This window comes from Tursiops truncatus, chromosome 1, assembly GCF_011762595.2.
Source record: "Tursiops truncatus isolate mTurTru1 chromosome 1, mTurTru1.mat.Y, whole genome shotgun sequence".
Classification (NCBI taxonomy): domain Eukaryota; kingdom Metazoa; phylum Chordata; class Mammalia; order Artiodactyla; family Delphinidae; genus Tursiops; species Tursiops truncatus.
In genome coordinates this window covers 27,961,157-27,974,791 of record NC_047034.1, presented here as the reverse complement: position 1 = coordinate 27,974,791, position 13,635 = coordinate 27,961,157, and the positions used below count along the sequence as shown (strand labels likewise).

General features: G+C 36.0%; 1 protein-coding gene across 14 annotated transcripts in view; it reads right to left on the bottom strand.

Annotated features, from left to right (window-relative positions):
• The window catches only part of CEP170 (centrosomal protein 170), a 148,281-nt gene that overhangs the window by 44,357 nt on the left and 90,289 nt on the right, over positions 1–13,635 (bottom strand). For 11 of the 14 annotated variants that reach the window (XM_033851783.2, XM_033851798.2, XM_033851801.2 and 8 more), the window contains 3 exons: positions 10,323–10,799; positions 6,311–6,474; positions 5,831–6,124 (listed from right to left, as the gene is read on the bottom strand). In XM_033851783.2, the coding sequence (XP_033707674.1) occupies positions 5,831–6,124; positions 6,311–6,474; positions 10,323–10,799 (935 nt within the window). The remainder of the gene's footprint in view (positions 1–5,830; positions 6,125–6,310; positions 6,475–10,322; positions 10,800–13,635) is intronic. The other 3 variants (XM_019920401.3, XM_033851833.2, XM_019920400.3) reach the window with 1 other exon arrangement.

Below are 13,635 nucleotides of genomic sequence, written 5' to 3'. Positions count from 1 at the left end.
AAAAACCACACAGGGAAGAGCTCATTAGACTAGGGCACAGTAAGTGGAAAGCCCCTTAAAAGCAGGAAAACAAATAAGATCTCATACAATAATAGAGAAAGGGAAACAGGGGTAAACCTATTAAATGTTAAGCTTTTGACTGAAAAAAAGGTGAGGGTTCCCTTATGCAGCTTTGGGAATTAATATAGCAGGATGGGGTTTCCTATACCGAAGAAGAACAAGGGGGTGCTAAGAAGGGGAGAGGAGCATCAATCAGAGTGACCAAAAATAAATTCTCCTGATAGAAAATTTTTTTTAAAATTGTTCAGTGAAGAGACCGCAAGAAAGAAGGTTAGTGTAAGAGGAAGAAAAATCAAGCTGTCATAATTTACCTGTTAAGAACCACTATTTGCTTTGGCCCATTAACTCAGATTATTTCTGGATTGACAGGAAGTAGAAAAAAATGTTAAGTCAAAATCCAAATGCAGCCTCTGTTATCAATGTCCTCTCTTACGACTCAAGCTCTTATTTGATCTCTTATCCTTTAGTTCCCATACATCTTGATTGGGTGTTTGAGTGGACTCTGAACATGCCTCCTTCCTCTGTGTTCTAACTGGCACTCTCTACCTAGATTCTGACTCTGGTTTATCATAGTTCCCTGGCTCTGACTTGGACCTAATGTAAAATCTTGCTGTGAACTTGAGTTTGGAATATCTCCATTCCAAATTGCTTAAACCTGAATCTAGGTTCTCAGCACGGACTTCCTCTGGGCTGACACACTGCTGTAGATGTTCTTCATTCCATGTTTCCAGTCTTGTTATAGTTCTCCTGGTTCTGCATTTTTCCCTACCACCTGCTGCCTATAGAATCAGCACTGATAGATACAAGGCCCCATGAGGGGAGAGAATATGCTAATGAGAGGTACTTGGGGAGTCAAAACTCAGGAAAGGAGAAGTATCTGGAAGAACTGGTCTATGGTATGAAATTTATGGAGAAGAGAAATACTTTTTCAAAAGAACCTCAATCCCTCTACAATGACCAATTTTTCCCTTTCCATTTAATATTTAGCTTTCTGTTTTCACTACAAATCTTTCTCATTTAGCTTGAAAGGCTATGAAGCAGCCCTGACAACATCCTCCTCTTCCCTCAGCAGTACTGTGGACGAAGGAGTGGGGAAAGAAGCTGGTACTATGATGGGTTCTCTAGGTATCATAGGGAAGTCAAAGGAGGGAGGTTTAGGGGAGATTATCATTGCAATGGAATATAATTACCTTTAATCCAGGCAGTTAACAGCACTTTCTTATTATAGCGCATCTCCATGTAAGCTTAGATGTAAAACTTAAGAGTTCTTTATAAATAACAGACATTTGTGTTAATATTATAAAAGGTAAATTTGGGGACAAAGCATAAAATAAGTTTATCTACTGACAAACACACAACACAAAAGTACAAACCAAAATGTTGTAATCCCATAACTTGGGGGTTGGGGTGTGGATATCTCAGCACCTTTTAACTACCTAACAATACAACCAGCACTGAAAAAGATAATAGGATTTCAGCTTGATCATCTCTTTTGTTAAGATGGAAATATATGTTCTGCTTATCTTCTCTAGACCCAGGAATACAATGTATTTTGGGGAAAAACTGAAAAGGCATTCTAGTACTTATATTTAATATCAGTGTATCATGTAACACTGCTGCTTACTCACTTCTTGAGTAAGTGAGTTTTTGATTCCAAGATACTATTTCCTTTTGGTTTTCTCTTAATCCTCTGTTTGATCCTCCTTTATTCACTCTTATTCCTTTGTCCACCCATACTGGTGTTGTTAATAATTTCATACTTTGCCTCTTCTCACGCTATACATTCTTTCCAATTTATCTCATCTATTATTTTGCATTCACATCTACTCTCTTGTAATTCCAAAACTGTTATTTTAGCCCAGACCTTTATACCTTTCCTAAGATCCAGACCTTTATATCCAACTGACTACTGGACATCTCAGCAGCTTTTTAATTGCCTTCTCTGCTTCCAGTCTTTCCAATTTTCAATCCATTCTTCACACTTACGACAGTGATTTGCACATCACTGCCAGATTTAAAAGTTTTCAATGATTCACCACTGCCTTTAGCATTAAAAAAATCTAAAGTTCTTAGTATGATATGTAGGGGTCTTCAAGATCTAGTCCAATCTCATCTCTCTAAAAGTAACTGTGGTCCTCTGAACAAGTCCTCTACCCTCCTGTGCTTTTGAAAAGGTTGCTCCATATTTTTGGAAAACCCTCCTTGACCACATCTGTTAAAGGATTAATTCCACGTTTCAAAATGAGCTCAGTTGGCAATTAAATTCAATATTTATTGAGGACATTTTATATACCAAGCACTAGGTTCCTGCAGTCATGAAGTTTATATTCTTGTGTGCAGATGCACGCATGTGTGTGTGTTATAGGGGAGTGGGGAGGCAAATAAATAAATAGGAAACTATCAACTGGTTACAAAGCTTATGATTAAAATGAAACAAGCTGATTTGACAGTGACTAGGGGAGGTTTCCTTAGATTGGATAGCTAAAGACTTCTCTGAGGAAAAGATATTTAACCTGAGATCCCCTCATGTAAGCTATTGGGTACCCTTCCTTGAACAGTTTGTTTATCAAAGCATTCATCATACCATTTTTAATTCATATGTTTTTACTTGTGTATTTCCGTCCCTCCACATACTTAGTTATTGAGGGGAAGAACTCTGTCTTTTCAATTTCAATCTCTCTCTCCTAACACAAAGTCTGGCACATGGTTGATGTTGAATAAAGGCTGACAAAAGTATAAATTAATGAAATAAACCAGCTCTCAAATAAGGGAATAAAAAGGGAAAGAGACCACATTTTTTCGGGACCAAACAACAATTAAATTCAGATGGACAACAGCTGATGGTCCCAACTTCCATCCCACACACCCTAACTTCAAAAGGGAGAAAATGGATGACAGAGCTTACCCAAGCAATTTGATATGACGCTTGAATCTACTCCCATCCTCCCAAAGTCCTTCTTACGCCTTGATTCTGACTATTTTTGGTCTTTGTTTTCTTCATGCCCACAGGTTACCTCATTTTCTTCAGACATTTGTTTCCCCAGAGCCTGACTTCAGTTAGCCTGAATCTGATCTCTAGCTTTAACCACAGCTAGTAGAATCTCAGCTCTTTTTCTTTGGTATTCACAAGATAATGTAGTGATTCTTGTTTTTCCCTAGACTTATGGTCTTAGCTTTGTTTTCTGGTTTATACAAACCAAGAATGACTCTGAATTATCTACTTAGTCACATCCTGACATTATTCCCTTAAATGAATGCTGCTTTAAAATCCTGGTTTCCTTTATCCATAGTGTGACCGTATAATTTGTCATTGAAACTGGGGCTCTTTTTGAAAATGAAAAAAAGATGCTTATGATAATTATAGACAGCAGGTATACACCAGGTTTTGTGGTCCCTCTCTCTATCCAGCAGTTTACTTTTAAAGAGTCTCATCTGCAACAGTGACTTCTTCTTGGCTTTCTGCTATTCTGGCCAGGCTATTCCCTTGCACTGTACCTTCCACTTGAGCTTCAGATTTGGCCCTTTCAATGCTGAGGAACTTTTCAGGATTAATCAATACCTAGTGTAGAGATTCATATGTGGAAACTCCTAGTAAGGGTAATAACATAGCTAACATTTATAGACCTTTCACTATAAGATAGGCATTGTAATAAGACTTTTATATATTTTACTGAATTCTTTTCATAACCTAGTGAAATCTCCTCCAGTTTATTAAAAAAATAAACACAGGCTTAAAGAGGTTAGTTTACTCGAGTTTACTCAATGTACTTATATCTAGTACATGTAGGGTTTGCACTTAATCTCAAATCTGTCTGCCTGCAAGTGTTCACGTTCTTAAATACTACAATATAACCCCTCATTGTAAGATCTTTTAATAGAGAAAACATCAATAACTATGAATGAAATATCCATATACCAAACAAAGCTATAATAGGATAAAATTAATATTAATCTGAATTTTAAAACTTCTTAGCATTCTTTTTTTTTTCAAAACCTATCCTTTTATTTTCTATTTGACAGTATTTTAAATAGCACTATACTTGTTCTCAATAACCAGAGGAGAAATTATAAACTTTAAAATAATCTGACAGAAATGTCATTATTGATTCTCAATGATGAAAATAATTCGAAATCACCAAGAGTCATTTTCTATTGCTACCACCGTGTTCTTAGATTTCCTTTAATATAATCAGAAAAATCACTTTATCTGTTTTTTAATTGCTTTATTTCGCTTATTAACAACTTTCATAACATCTATTTCCTAAATTAATGGGTCTCCAAAAGTTTGGAAGTCTATACTCCAACAGTAAAAAATTTTGATCATGTGCTCCTCAATAAATGGATATTAGAAATTACATACATACGCTATAGAACACACTCCTAAATAGAAATAAAAACTATGAAATTAAAAGTAAACATAGGGCTTCCCTGGTGGCGCAGTGGTTAAGAATCTGCCTGCCAATGCAGGGGACACGGGTTCGAGTCCTGGCCCGGGAAGATCCCACATGCCGTGGAGCAACTAAGCCTATGTGCCACAACTACTGAGCCTGTGCTCTAGAGCCCGCGAGCCATAACTACTGAGCCCGCGTGCAAAAACTACTGAAGCCTGTGTGCCTAGAGCCCGTGCTCTGCAACAAGAGAAGCCACCGCAACGAGAAGCCCGCGCACCTCAACCAAGAGTAGCCCCTGCTCGCTGCAACTAGAGAAAGCCCGCGCGCAGAAATGAAGACCCAATGCAGCCAAAAATAAATAAAATAAATTTATATACATAAAAAAAAGTAAACCTAAGTCCTAATAATTTTCCTGTATCCCAAAGGGTTATTTACCTTGTCTGCTCTCTAAAAGACCACCCTGTAAACTCATCATCTGAACTAGTGCATCTCAAATGTTAACGTGCATATGAATCCTGCTTTTAAGCAGATCCTGATTCAGTATGTTTAAGATGGGCCTGAGATTTTGTACTTCTAACAAGCTCCTTAATGACGCTAATGCTGCTCATGTGCTGAGTAACAAGAACGTGAACAAGGGATTAATGTTTAGCCAAATTTATGTTTCTGTCTTCCAGAGGATAAAATATACAGCTGATTCTAAAGTCAACCTTCCATTACTGGGAGCAAAACTACTTTTTAAACCATACAACAATCATTATACACATTAACCAATAACATCAAAAAACAAATCTGAAATGTAAATAATCATCATGACTAGGTATACACTTGGTTAAACTCAGAGTATCATAAACACACTGATTTTGTTTTTATACACTTTTCTATCACCACAGACAGCACTTAATAGAAATTAAGAGAAGAAACTAAGGAAAAAGAACAAAATTGATTAAAACATATGTATTTTCATCTGCTTCCAAAATGAAATTAGTAGGCAGGAAACCTTTGTTTATTATCAGTTAATGTTCATGTTTATATTAACAGAGTCATAGCAATCTGGTTTTGATTTTTAGTTTTTAAATAAATGCAAAGTGAGAATGGCCAAAGTATAGCATTTGAAAAGTCAATCTTAAATTTATACAACTTTAAAAGGTCCAATCAGCTTATACGTACAGGACTTTACATATGAAACTCGGGCAAATTCAGAATATAAGCAGAATAAAATCATAAAGCATTTTGGTCTTATTGTTAGTCTTGCAGTTCCCTAACAAAATCCTAAAGTTTCAAGATACTGACTACATGAGAACATTTTATACTCTCTAGTAATTTCCAATAGTAATACACCACGAGAAAACTAATATCATACCCAAATTTCAATTATTTACCTTGTCAATCATTTTTCTTGCTTCCACTTCCTCACTGTTGGGATTCTCTAACTCAATGGTATAAGTACCCTTGTCACTTTGGTCATCATCATTATCCTTTTCAGAAGCAGCAGAAGTAGCTTGATTTTTTAACATTTTATCCATCTCCTGGCTTGGTCTGTGCCCCAGACTCCCTGAACTTCTTAATAATGCAGTTTGTAGGAAGGGAATTGACACCGATGGCTCCTCTGATTTCTGTTTTAACAATTTCCCATGTGGAACACCATGCCCCCCTCTGTGGTGCGCAGAGCTAGTCTGTAAAGACAAAGAAACCACTTTGGCATCTGCTGTTGGAGATTTTGTTTTTTCAAGTTTTGTATGTGGTGCTGAATAAGTAGTTTCCTGACACAAGATTCCCGTACTGTGAGTAAAAGAATATGACCTTCTTTTTCTGGGATTGTCTTCATCAAAGAATGCAATCATAAAAGCAGTGTGACTTACAACAGCTTGGTCTTGATGCTTTTCAGTAGCCTGGGCCTTCTGTAGCTTTTTCTGTTCTGAATGGTGGCGCCTTAAGTGTTCCTCAAGAGTTGCACGTTTGCTACAGCGCCTGTGAGCCCCAGCATTTTCTGAGTCGCTTTGTGTACCATCATCATGTTTATTTCCTGGACACAAAAAAGAAACCGCATAATAGAGAAGGAAAAAATCCCATGTAGAAAATTAGAAGCACACACAAAAGTGCTGCTTGTTTTGCCCCCTTCCCCTTTTCAATCAAAAGTCATATGTTCTTTTCAGTAACAGGCTCGGCAAACTTCCCTCAATTGCAATGCTTACATTCAAATTTTATCAACCAACAATGAGTCCTTTATAAACAACTGAATAGGATTACTTTTCTTTCTCCAAATTTTAACTTTATAATGGTTCACCAATGCCTTAACAGATAAGCAATGCTATATCTCTGTGACAGTCTGTATTTATAACATTAAACATTAATCCTGCCTTTAAACCTTATACCTTATTTAAGCAATCAAAAATTTATTTTTAGCATTAGAGAGAAAAAGACAGAAAAAAGTGTGATCCCACTGAAGTGCTTATCATTACATAGGAAAAGAGAATGCAAATGCCATAAAAAATGTGATGAAACTTAACTTTCAGTGACGTTCAAAACTTCCAAAAGTATAGCATACCTTGCCTTTTTAATATAAAAATGCAAATTTGTAGTTTCCACCAATTATTGTATAATTCTTTACAAACCTCTTTCTAGCTATGAGAATTTTCACAATTTTGCATGTGTGCTCATTTAAACTCTGGTGGCTTCAGTGAGTTAAATAAAGCATGCTAAAAGGCCTAGCATGGAAAAGCGCAGTCTATGAAATCCTACATAAATCTACCAGACAAATGGCATGGTGCTAAATATAACTAGATAAAAATATGTCTTCTCTGTTAAGCATATAGAGCGGGTGAAGTTAGAATACTGTAGTTGAATTTTGAAAACATCAGCTTCCTACCAGAGGTTTTTTTGTTACCCTTCATAGTTCTACTAGGGATTAAATGTGAAACTTTATGAAAATTACTTGATTTTTCACTGATTTAGAATTCTTATTATCTAAATAGTAAGTATACTAGAAGAAATAATCAAATGACAATTATTATATTATTATAGCATGAATTTAATGGAAAGTCAAGAGTTATTCTATGCATGTTTTAGATTGAATCACAAATGAGGGCTGAATCACAAATGAGGGCTTAAACGATAGCTCTTTAGAAGAAAGCTATAAATTACTCCAGTCAACCACGTGTATTCCAATATTTCCAGGACTAAATCTGAAAATCTTTCTTCAAACTAGCAACTACTGAAAATGCAACCTGAAAGGAAAAAAATGGTGTTTAATTTAATTAATGGAATTCGTGCCTTGGTAATTAAGCTAGGAATCAGGGATAGGCAGATGGAATGCAGAACCAAACAAAACTACTAGTTCAAATACAAAACTCATTAAAAACAGGACACTGTACAACCTATTTCATGTTGCACTGGATGCACTGAAAAGGAATCCAGTTTGTGAGAGCTGTAAATAACTAAACTCCCATATTTCATGTGTAGTAAGACCAGATAACCCATATTACACACATATACAATATGAAAATGCCATCTTTACAGAATTTAGCTCTTATAACACCATACAAAAATTTGGCACTTATTTGGCATCAGGTCCTTTCAGTATCTTTTCTTTAAGTTATAGGTTAAAAATTCTCTATAGATTAGCCATTTTCTTTTTTCAAAAATTTTTGCATTTCTCAGTGTTATACAAGATAACACATCTGATCAGAACTGCAATTTCTGTTCTTACTTAACAACAAAAAAAATCACTTGGAACTGTTCTTAACAAGATTCTGTTTTGTCTATTATTAATCAGGCATTAATATGTTGAAGTTCTTTCAGCATTTTTAAATTTTTTTTTGCGGTACGCGGACCTCTCACTGTTGTGGCCTCTCCCGTTGTGGAGCAAAGGCTCCGGATGCGCAGGCTCAGCGGCCATGGCTCACGGGCCCAGCCGCTCCGCGGATGTGGGATCTTCCTGGACTGGGGCACGAACCCGTGTCCCCTGCATCGGCAGGCGGACTCTCAACCACTGCGCCACCAGGGAAGCCCACTTTCAGTATTTTTAAGGGTAGATTAGCTGTACCTAGTCAGGAGTTGTGGCCAAAAAAAGTTGCAACTCTCCTAAAGGGTAAAAGTGTATGGGCTTTGTGAACATTATTTTCTTTAACTGTCCCAAAGCGCGTGCACTCCACTCTTGCAGGAGCAAAGCTGTTTTGTTTTGCCTACTTTCAAGTTTTTGACTGAACAGTTGCTGAAAGTCTATTATTAAAAGTACAGTTATAATAAAAGGGTGTAATAACAGTTTTTTGTTTATTATTTGTTTTCTTTTTTTTTTTTGCCACACTGAGTGGCATGTGGGATCTTAGTTCCCCCACCAGGGATGGAACCCGTGCCCCCTGCAGTGGAAGCACGAAGTCTTAACCACTGGAACTCCAGGGAAGTCCCATAAAGGTACTTTTTAATGGTGGCTTTTAAAAGGATATTTTAGCTCATTTTGTACATTTATTAAGGGTGGTCTAAAAAAGACGATGTCATTTCTAAATTTTCAAAGTTCACACTACTTTTTACATTATACGAGCATATCAGTATTATTTTATCCAGTTCATAAAAATGATCAATTTACAAATGGGTAGCTTTCATTTGTGAGCTTTAACCTATATATATCAATACAGATATAGGTCTCAATTATATATTTGTTATTATCTAGTAGGAGTAAAGACAACAATCACCTGTTAAAAGTTCATATGCAAGGTAATAATTGCTTATGATTATAATTAAATATAGAAATAGGCCCTGACAAAGAATTAGGTAATCTCACCATCTCACTATCCTGAAATGCCTTAGAAGTAAATCAGAAATAGGTATTTCTTCATTAGCTGAACAGAATCCCAAGCCATAAAGTACAGGTTAAACCAGGGTCAGTCTTGTCAATGATAGTGAAGTCATTCATTATTTATTCAAATTACTGAGTACCTATCACATACTCAAGCCCCAGGAAAGAGATATAAGGTAAGTAAATATATAATCTCTGACCTCAATGAGTGTTCTTTTAAAGCTCTTTAACTTTTTGTATAGTAACAGAATGGTCAGATTAACATGCAATCTTTTCCCTTACAGACAGCTTGTTGAATAAAATTAAGATAGAGTAACATAAAACTGTATTCAGAAAATTCTAAATTAATTTAATTAGCAAAATCAATGGAAAAAATGATCAGTTGATACTTCAATGTACAGGTATAAAGAAAGAATTTACTAACTTTCGTCAAGTATTATACTAATAAAACACATATAATAATTATTTCACAAATAAACGTTCAACTACAATTTTTATAAAAGTCTTACTAGTGAAAAAATTCTTAACTCAATTAATTCCCAATATCTCTAAACAAAAAAAAATTTTGTTTCATGACATGAGTAACCTGGGAAGAGTTTGAAACACTCTACCAACAATGTGACTATATTACCAAAGTAGAACTGTCAGCCCATTAGCCAATGGCTTAAAACTTTCAAAATCTACATACTGCTATTTTACAGGAAGCACATAATAGAGAACAGAATTGAATATATCTTTTCCTGAAGTCAAGAAAATGATGAGAACTGCCTTCTAGGGAATTCCACTGGTGAAATGAATGAATCTTTTATTTCCATAAGAAAAAGAAACATATTTAATGGCATACATACAAATTTACAAAACCAATCTGGTTTTGGCAAGAAAATGAAGGCAGACTGTTTTGAATGAGTAAGTTGGATGTGGGCAGTTTGGCTGGCTTTTGGGCTTTAAAATCAAATATAAACCTTCAAAAATGCAGAAGCTTTATACCATATAATTGTTTATCTAATAGTAGGTTGGTAACTGTGAAGACTGAACTTTACCATAAAATAGCAAGTTCTAAAATGATCAATTCACTTTACCTTTCAACCTTTTTAAGTAAACTGGAACATCACTTTTAATACTTTTGGAATCCTCTTCTGATCTTTCCCATACCATCTGAGGAGGGTTGTTCTGTGCTAGCCAGTCAGCTACTTTGTTTTCTGGTGCCATCATTCCAGTTTGAATCCCTGGCAGGTCTTGAGTTCCAGGAGAAGACTTCTTTGATTTGTGGCGCTGATCAGAAGTAAATTTTGTCACATGATCTCTAATAGTTACTTTCCCTGGGGTACTGTCATCAAATTCAATGGTAAATGAAGCATGCCCTGCACCTGCTGTATGAGAACTTGGTGTGTCTTTTGTTGGGATTTCATGAATAGTGCTCTCTGTTATTTGTGATGGTTGCTGAAATTCTTTTGTAGGGATTTCAAAATAACTTGGTTCCCTACAGAAAGGAAAAAGTACTTCTTCATTTGCAGCTGCAGATTGTTCCTCAACTTGCTTGGCATCTATGCTGCACCCTAATAAGAAAAATAAGAGAAAATTCAAAATATTTGGAAGCTTCTAGCACTTGAAGGAGTACAGTAATGGCCACTTGTATTATTCCATGGAAATCAGAAGGCAGATCATAGTCTGGATGAAAAAGAATGGCAAATGTCACAGAAGAGAAATAATTCTGATTTACCGATAGGAGATGCAAGATAAGCAGCACAGTGGCAAAGGATAGCAAAGCAGTTAAGAGATGAACCTTGCATGGCTAGGTCCATATTTTTTCCAACTTGGATCCAGAAATCATCAAAGTACAAAAGAACTGAAATCAAATGGAGATGGATATGCATGTTCAATGTACATATACAGAGAGAGAGAAAAAAATATAAACTTCCTTATCAAGTATAAGGAGGATGAAATATCTGAAATATCTATGAAAACAAGTAAATTTCCAAAGGAGAAAAGGTGCTCAAATGAAGAAAGAAACATGATGTCAATATGTAAGCAATGTTCTGGACATAATGATTCCCCTTACCATTCTTCACCATCACATTCAGAGACATTACTTTTAGAAGGACAAAAATAATATTACCAATGTGTGATCCTTATAAGAAAACAGATACATTTTATAAAGAATGAGTAAAGATAAAACATGTAGTTTGCTTGTGGCATTGCAATCCAAGCAGCAGTATGAAAACAAGTAAGTTAAAAATAGACAATTCAGTTGCCAGCCAATTAATTCCAAAAGGAAATTCAGGTACATTTCTATACAGCAGAATACATCCAAGTGTCAAAATCCGTGGAGGAAAGCTGAATTATAAATCTCAGATCAACAAGAGCTGGCATAAGTAAGCAACTCTGGAACATATTCCTCTGTTGCCTCAGGGACAAATATGAAGGTATAAAAACAAATGCATTTATATATAAAATATGTGAAGGCACATAAATGAAAATGATAATTAAAATGCTTTAAATCTGTTATCAGATACTGCAAATGCAAAAAGAATTTAAAGATTAAACTGCTCTGTTTTTCAGGAAACAAAAGAACTATTATCAAGATGGTAACACATATATATGGAATTTAAGAAAAAAAAAATGTCATGAAGAACCTAGGGGTAAGACAGGAATAAAGACACAGACCTACTAGAAAATGGACTTGGGGATATGGGGAGGGGGAAGGGTGAGCTGTGACAGAGCGAGGGAGAGGCATGGACATATATACACTACCAGGCGTGGGGTAGATAGCTAGTGGGAAGCAGCCGCGTGGCACAGGGAGACCAGCTCGGTGCTTCGTGACCACCTAGAGGGGTGGGATAGGGAGGGTGGGAGGGAGGGAGACGCGGGAGGGAAGAGATATGGGAACATATGTATATGTATAACTGATTCACTTTGTTATAAACAGAAACTAACACACCATTGTAAAGCAATTATACTCTAATAAAGATGTAAAAAGAAAAAAAACGATGGTAAAGAGTGAATTTAAATGAAAAATATTTCCCTAAAGCTCAAAAAAGCATTCCTTTTAAAAACAGATTGACAGAAACACCATTTGCAGATAACTTATTAGGAAGGAAAGGCAATACGGGGGGGACAAGGTTGTTTCTAATCATTTTCTAATTAAGTGAAGTATTGGTCTTGACACATTTTTTCAAATATCAAATACGGATGGGATTCTTCAGGTGCTATAACCAGTTTCTTAGCAATAGGGTGAATATGAAACAGTCATAAAGCTGTTTGCTTTTACGTTATAGAAGAATAGAACAGCAACATCTCTGTAGTCAAATGTGTGGCATAGGGTATTAGAAGACATCAAGTTCCACTTCCAAAAAAAAAAAAAAAAAGTGAAAGCAAATTACACAGACAATAAATAGAATATATAACAAAAACAATGTTCAACATAAAAATTATCCTTTTCAAAATCTACTTTTTCTCAGTACTGAAAATGAAAAAAGTGTATCAAAAACACTCTGCACTATCAAAGCAATAATTCTACACACTTTCTGGAAGAAGAGCATATGCATGATTCTTAATAACCTAAGTCACGTTTTAAAAATTTCTTTATTACAGAGTTCATTTATCTTTTCCTTAAAGTATCCACTTGAGTGTTTACTCTGAAGGCCTGTCACTTAAAATTTCCATGAGAGTAATATGCATTAACTACTTTACATATATTAATAAACTCATTAATGTTTTTATTTTTTCAACACTGATTTATTTACTATGTACTGTACTTGATCAATTTCATATAGTACAACTGGTTTACAAACATATCCTACTGGCTCTGATGCTTGCTCAACTTTGGTAAGTGATTTCTTGCAATTTTCAGTACCTTTAGGAGAATCTACTTTACAATTAATCTCCTAATATTCACTTTTCAGCTATATTCTATTCAGAATCAAACCTGTTAGACCTGCCTTCTGCTGACCTCTTAGCTTCCGTTCTATCCTTCTTGGATGGCCGTGTGGCTGACAGGGTCTTGGTGCTCAGCCGGGTGTCAGACCTGAGCCTCTGAGGTGAGAGAGCTGAGTTCAGGACATCAGACCACCAGAGACGTCCTGGCCCCACATAATATCAATTGGTGAGAGCTCTCCCAGAGATTTCCATCTCAATGCTAAGACTCGGCTCCATTCAATGACCAGCAAGCTCCAGTGCTGGACACCCTATGTCAAACAACTAGCAAGACAGGAACACATCCCCATCCATTAGCAGAGAGGCTGCCTAAAATCATAATAAGGTCACAGGCACCGCAAAACACACCACTGGACACAGTCCTGCCCACCAGAAAGACAAGATCCAGCCTCATCCACCAGAACACAGGCACCATTCCCCTTCACCAGGAAGCCTACACAACCCACTGAACCAACCATA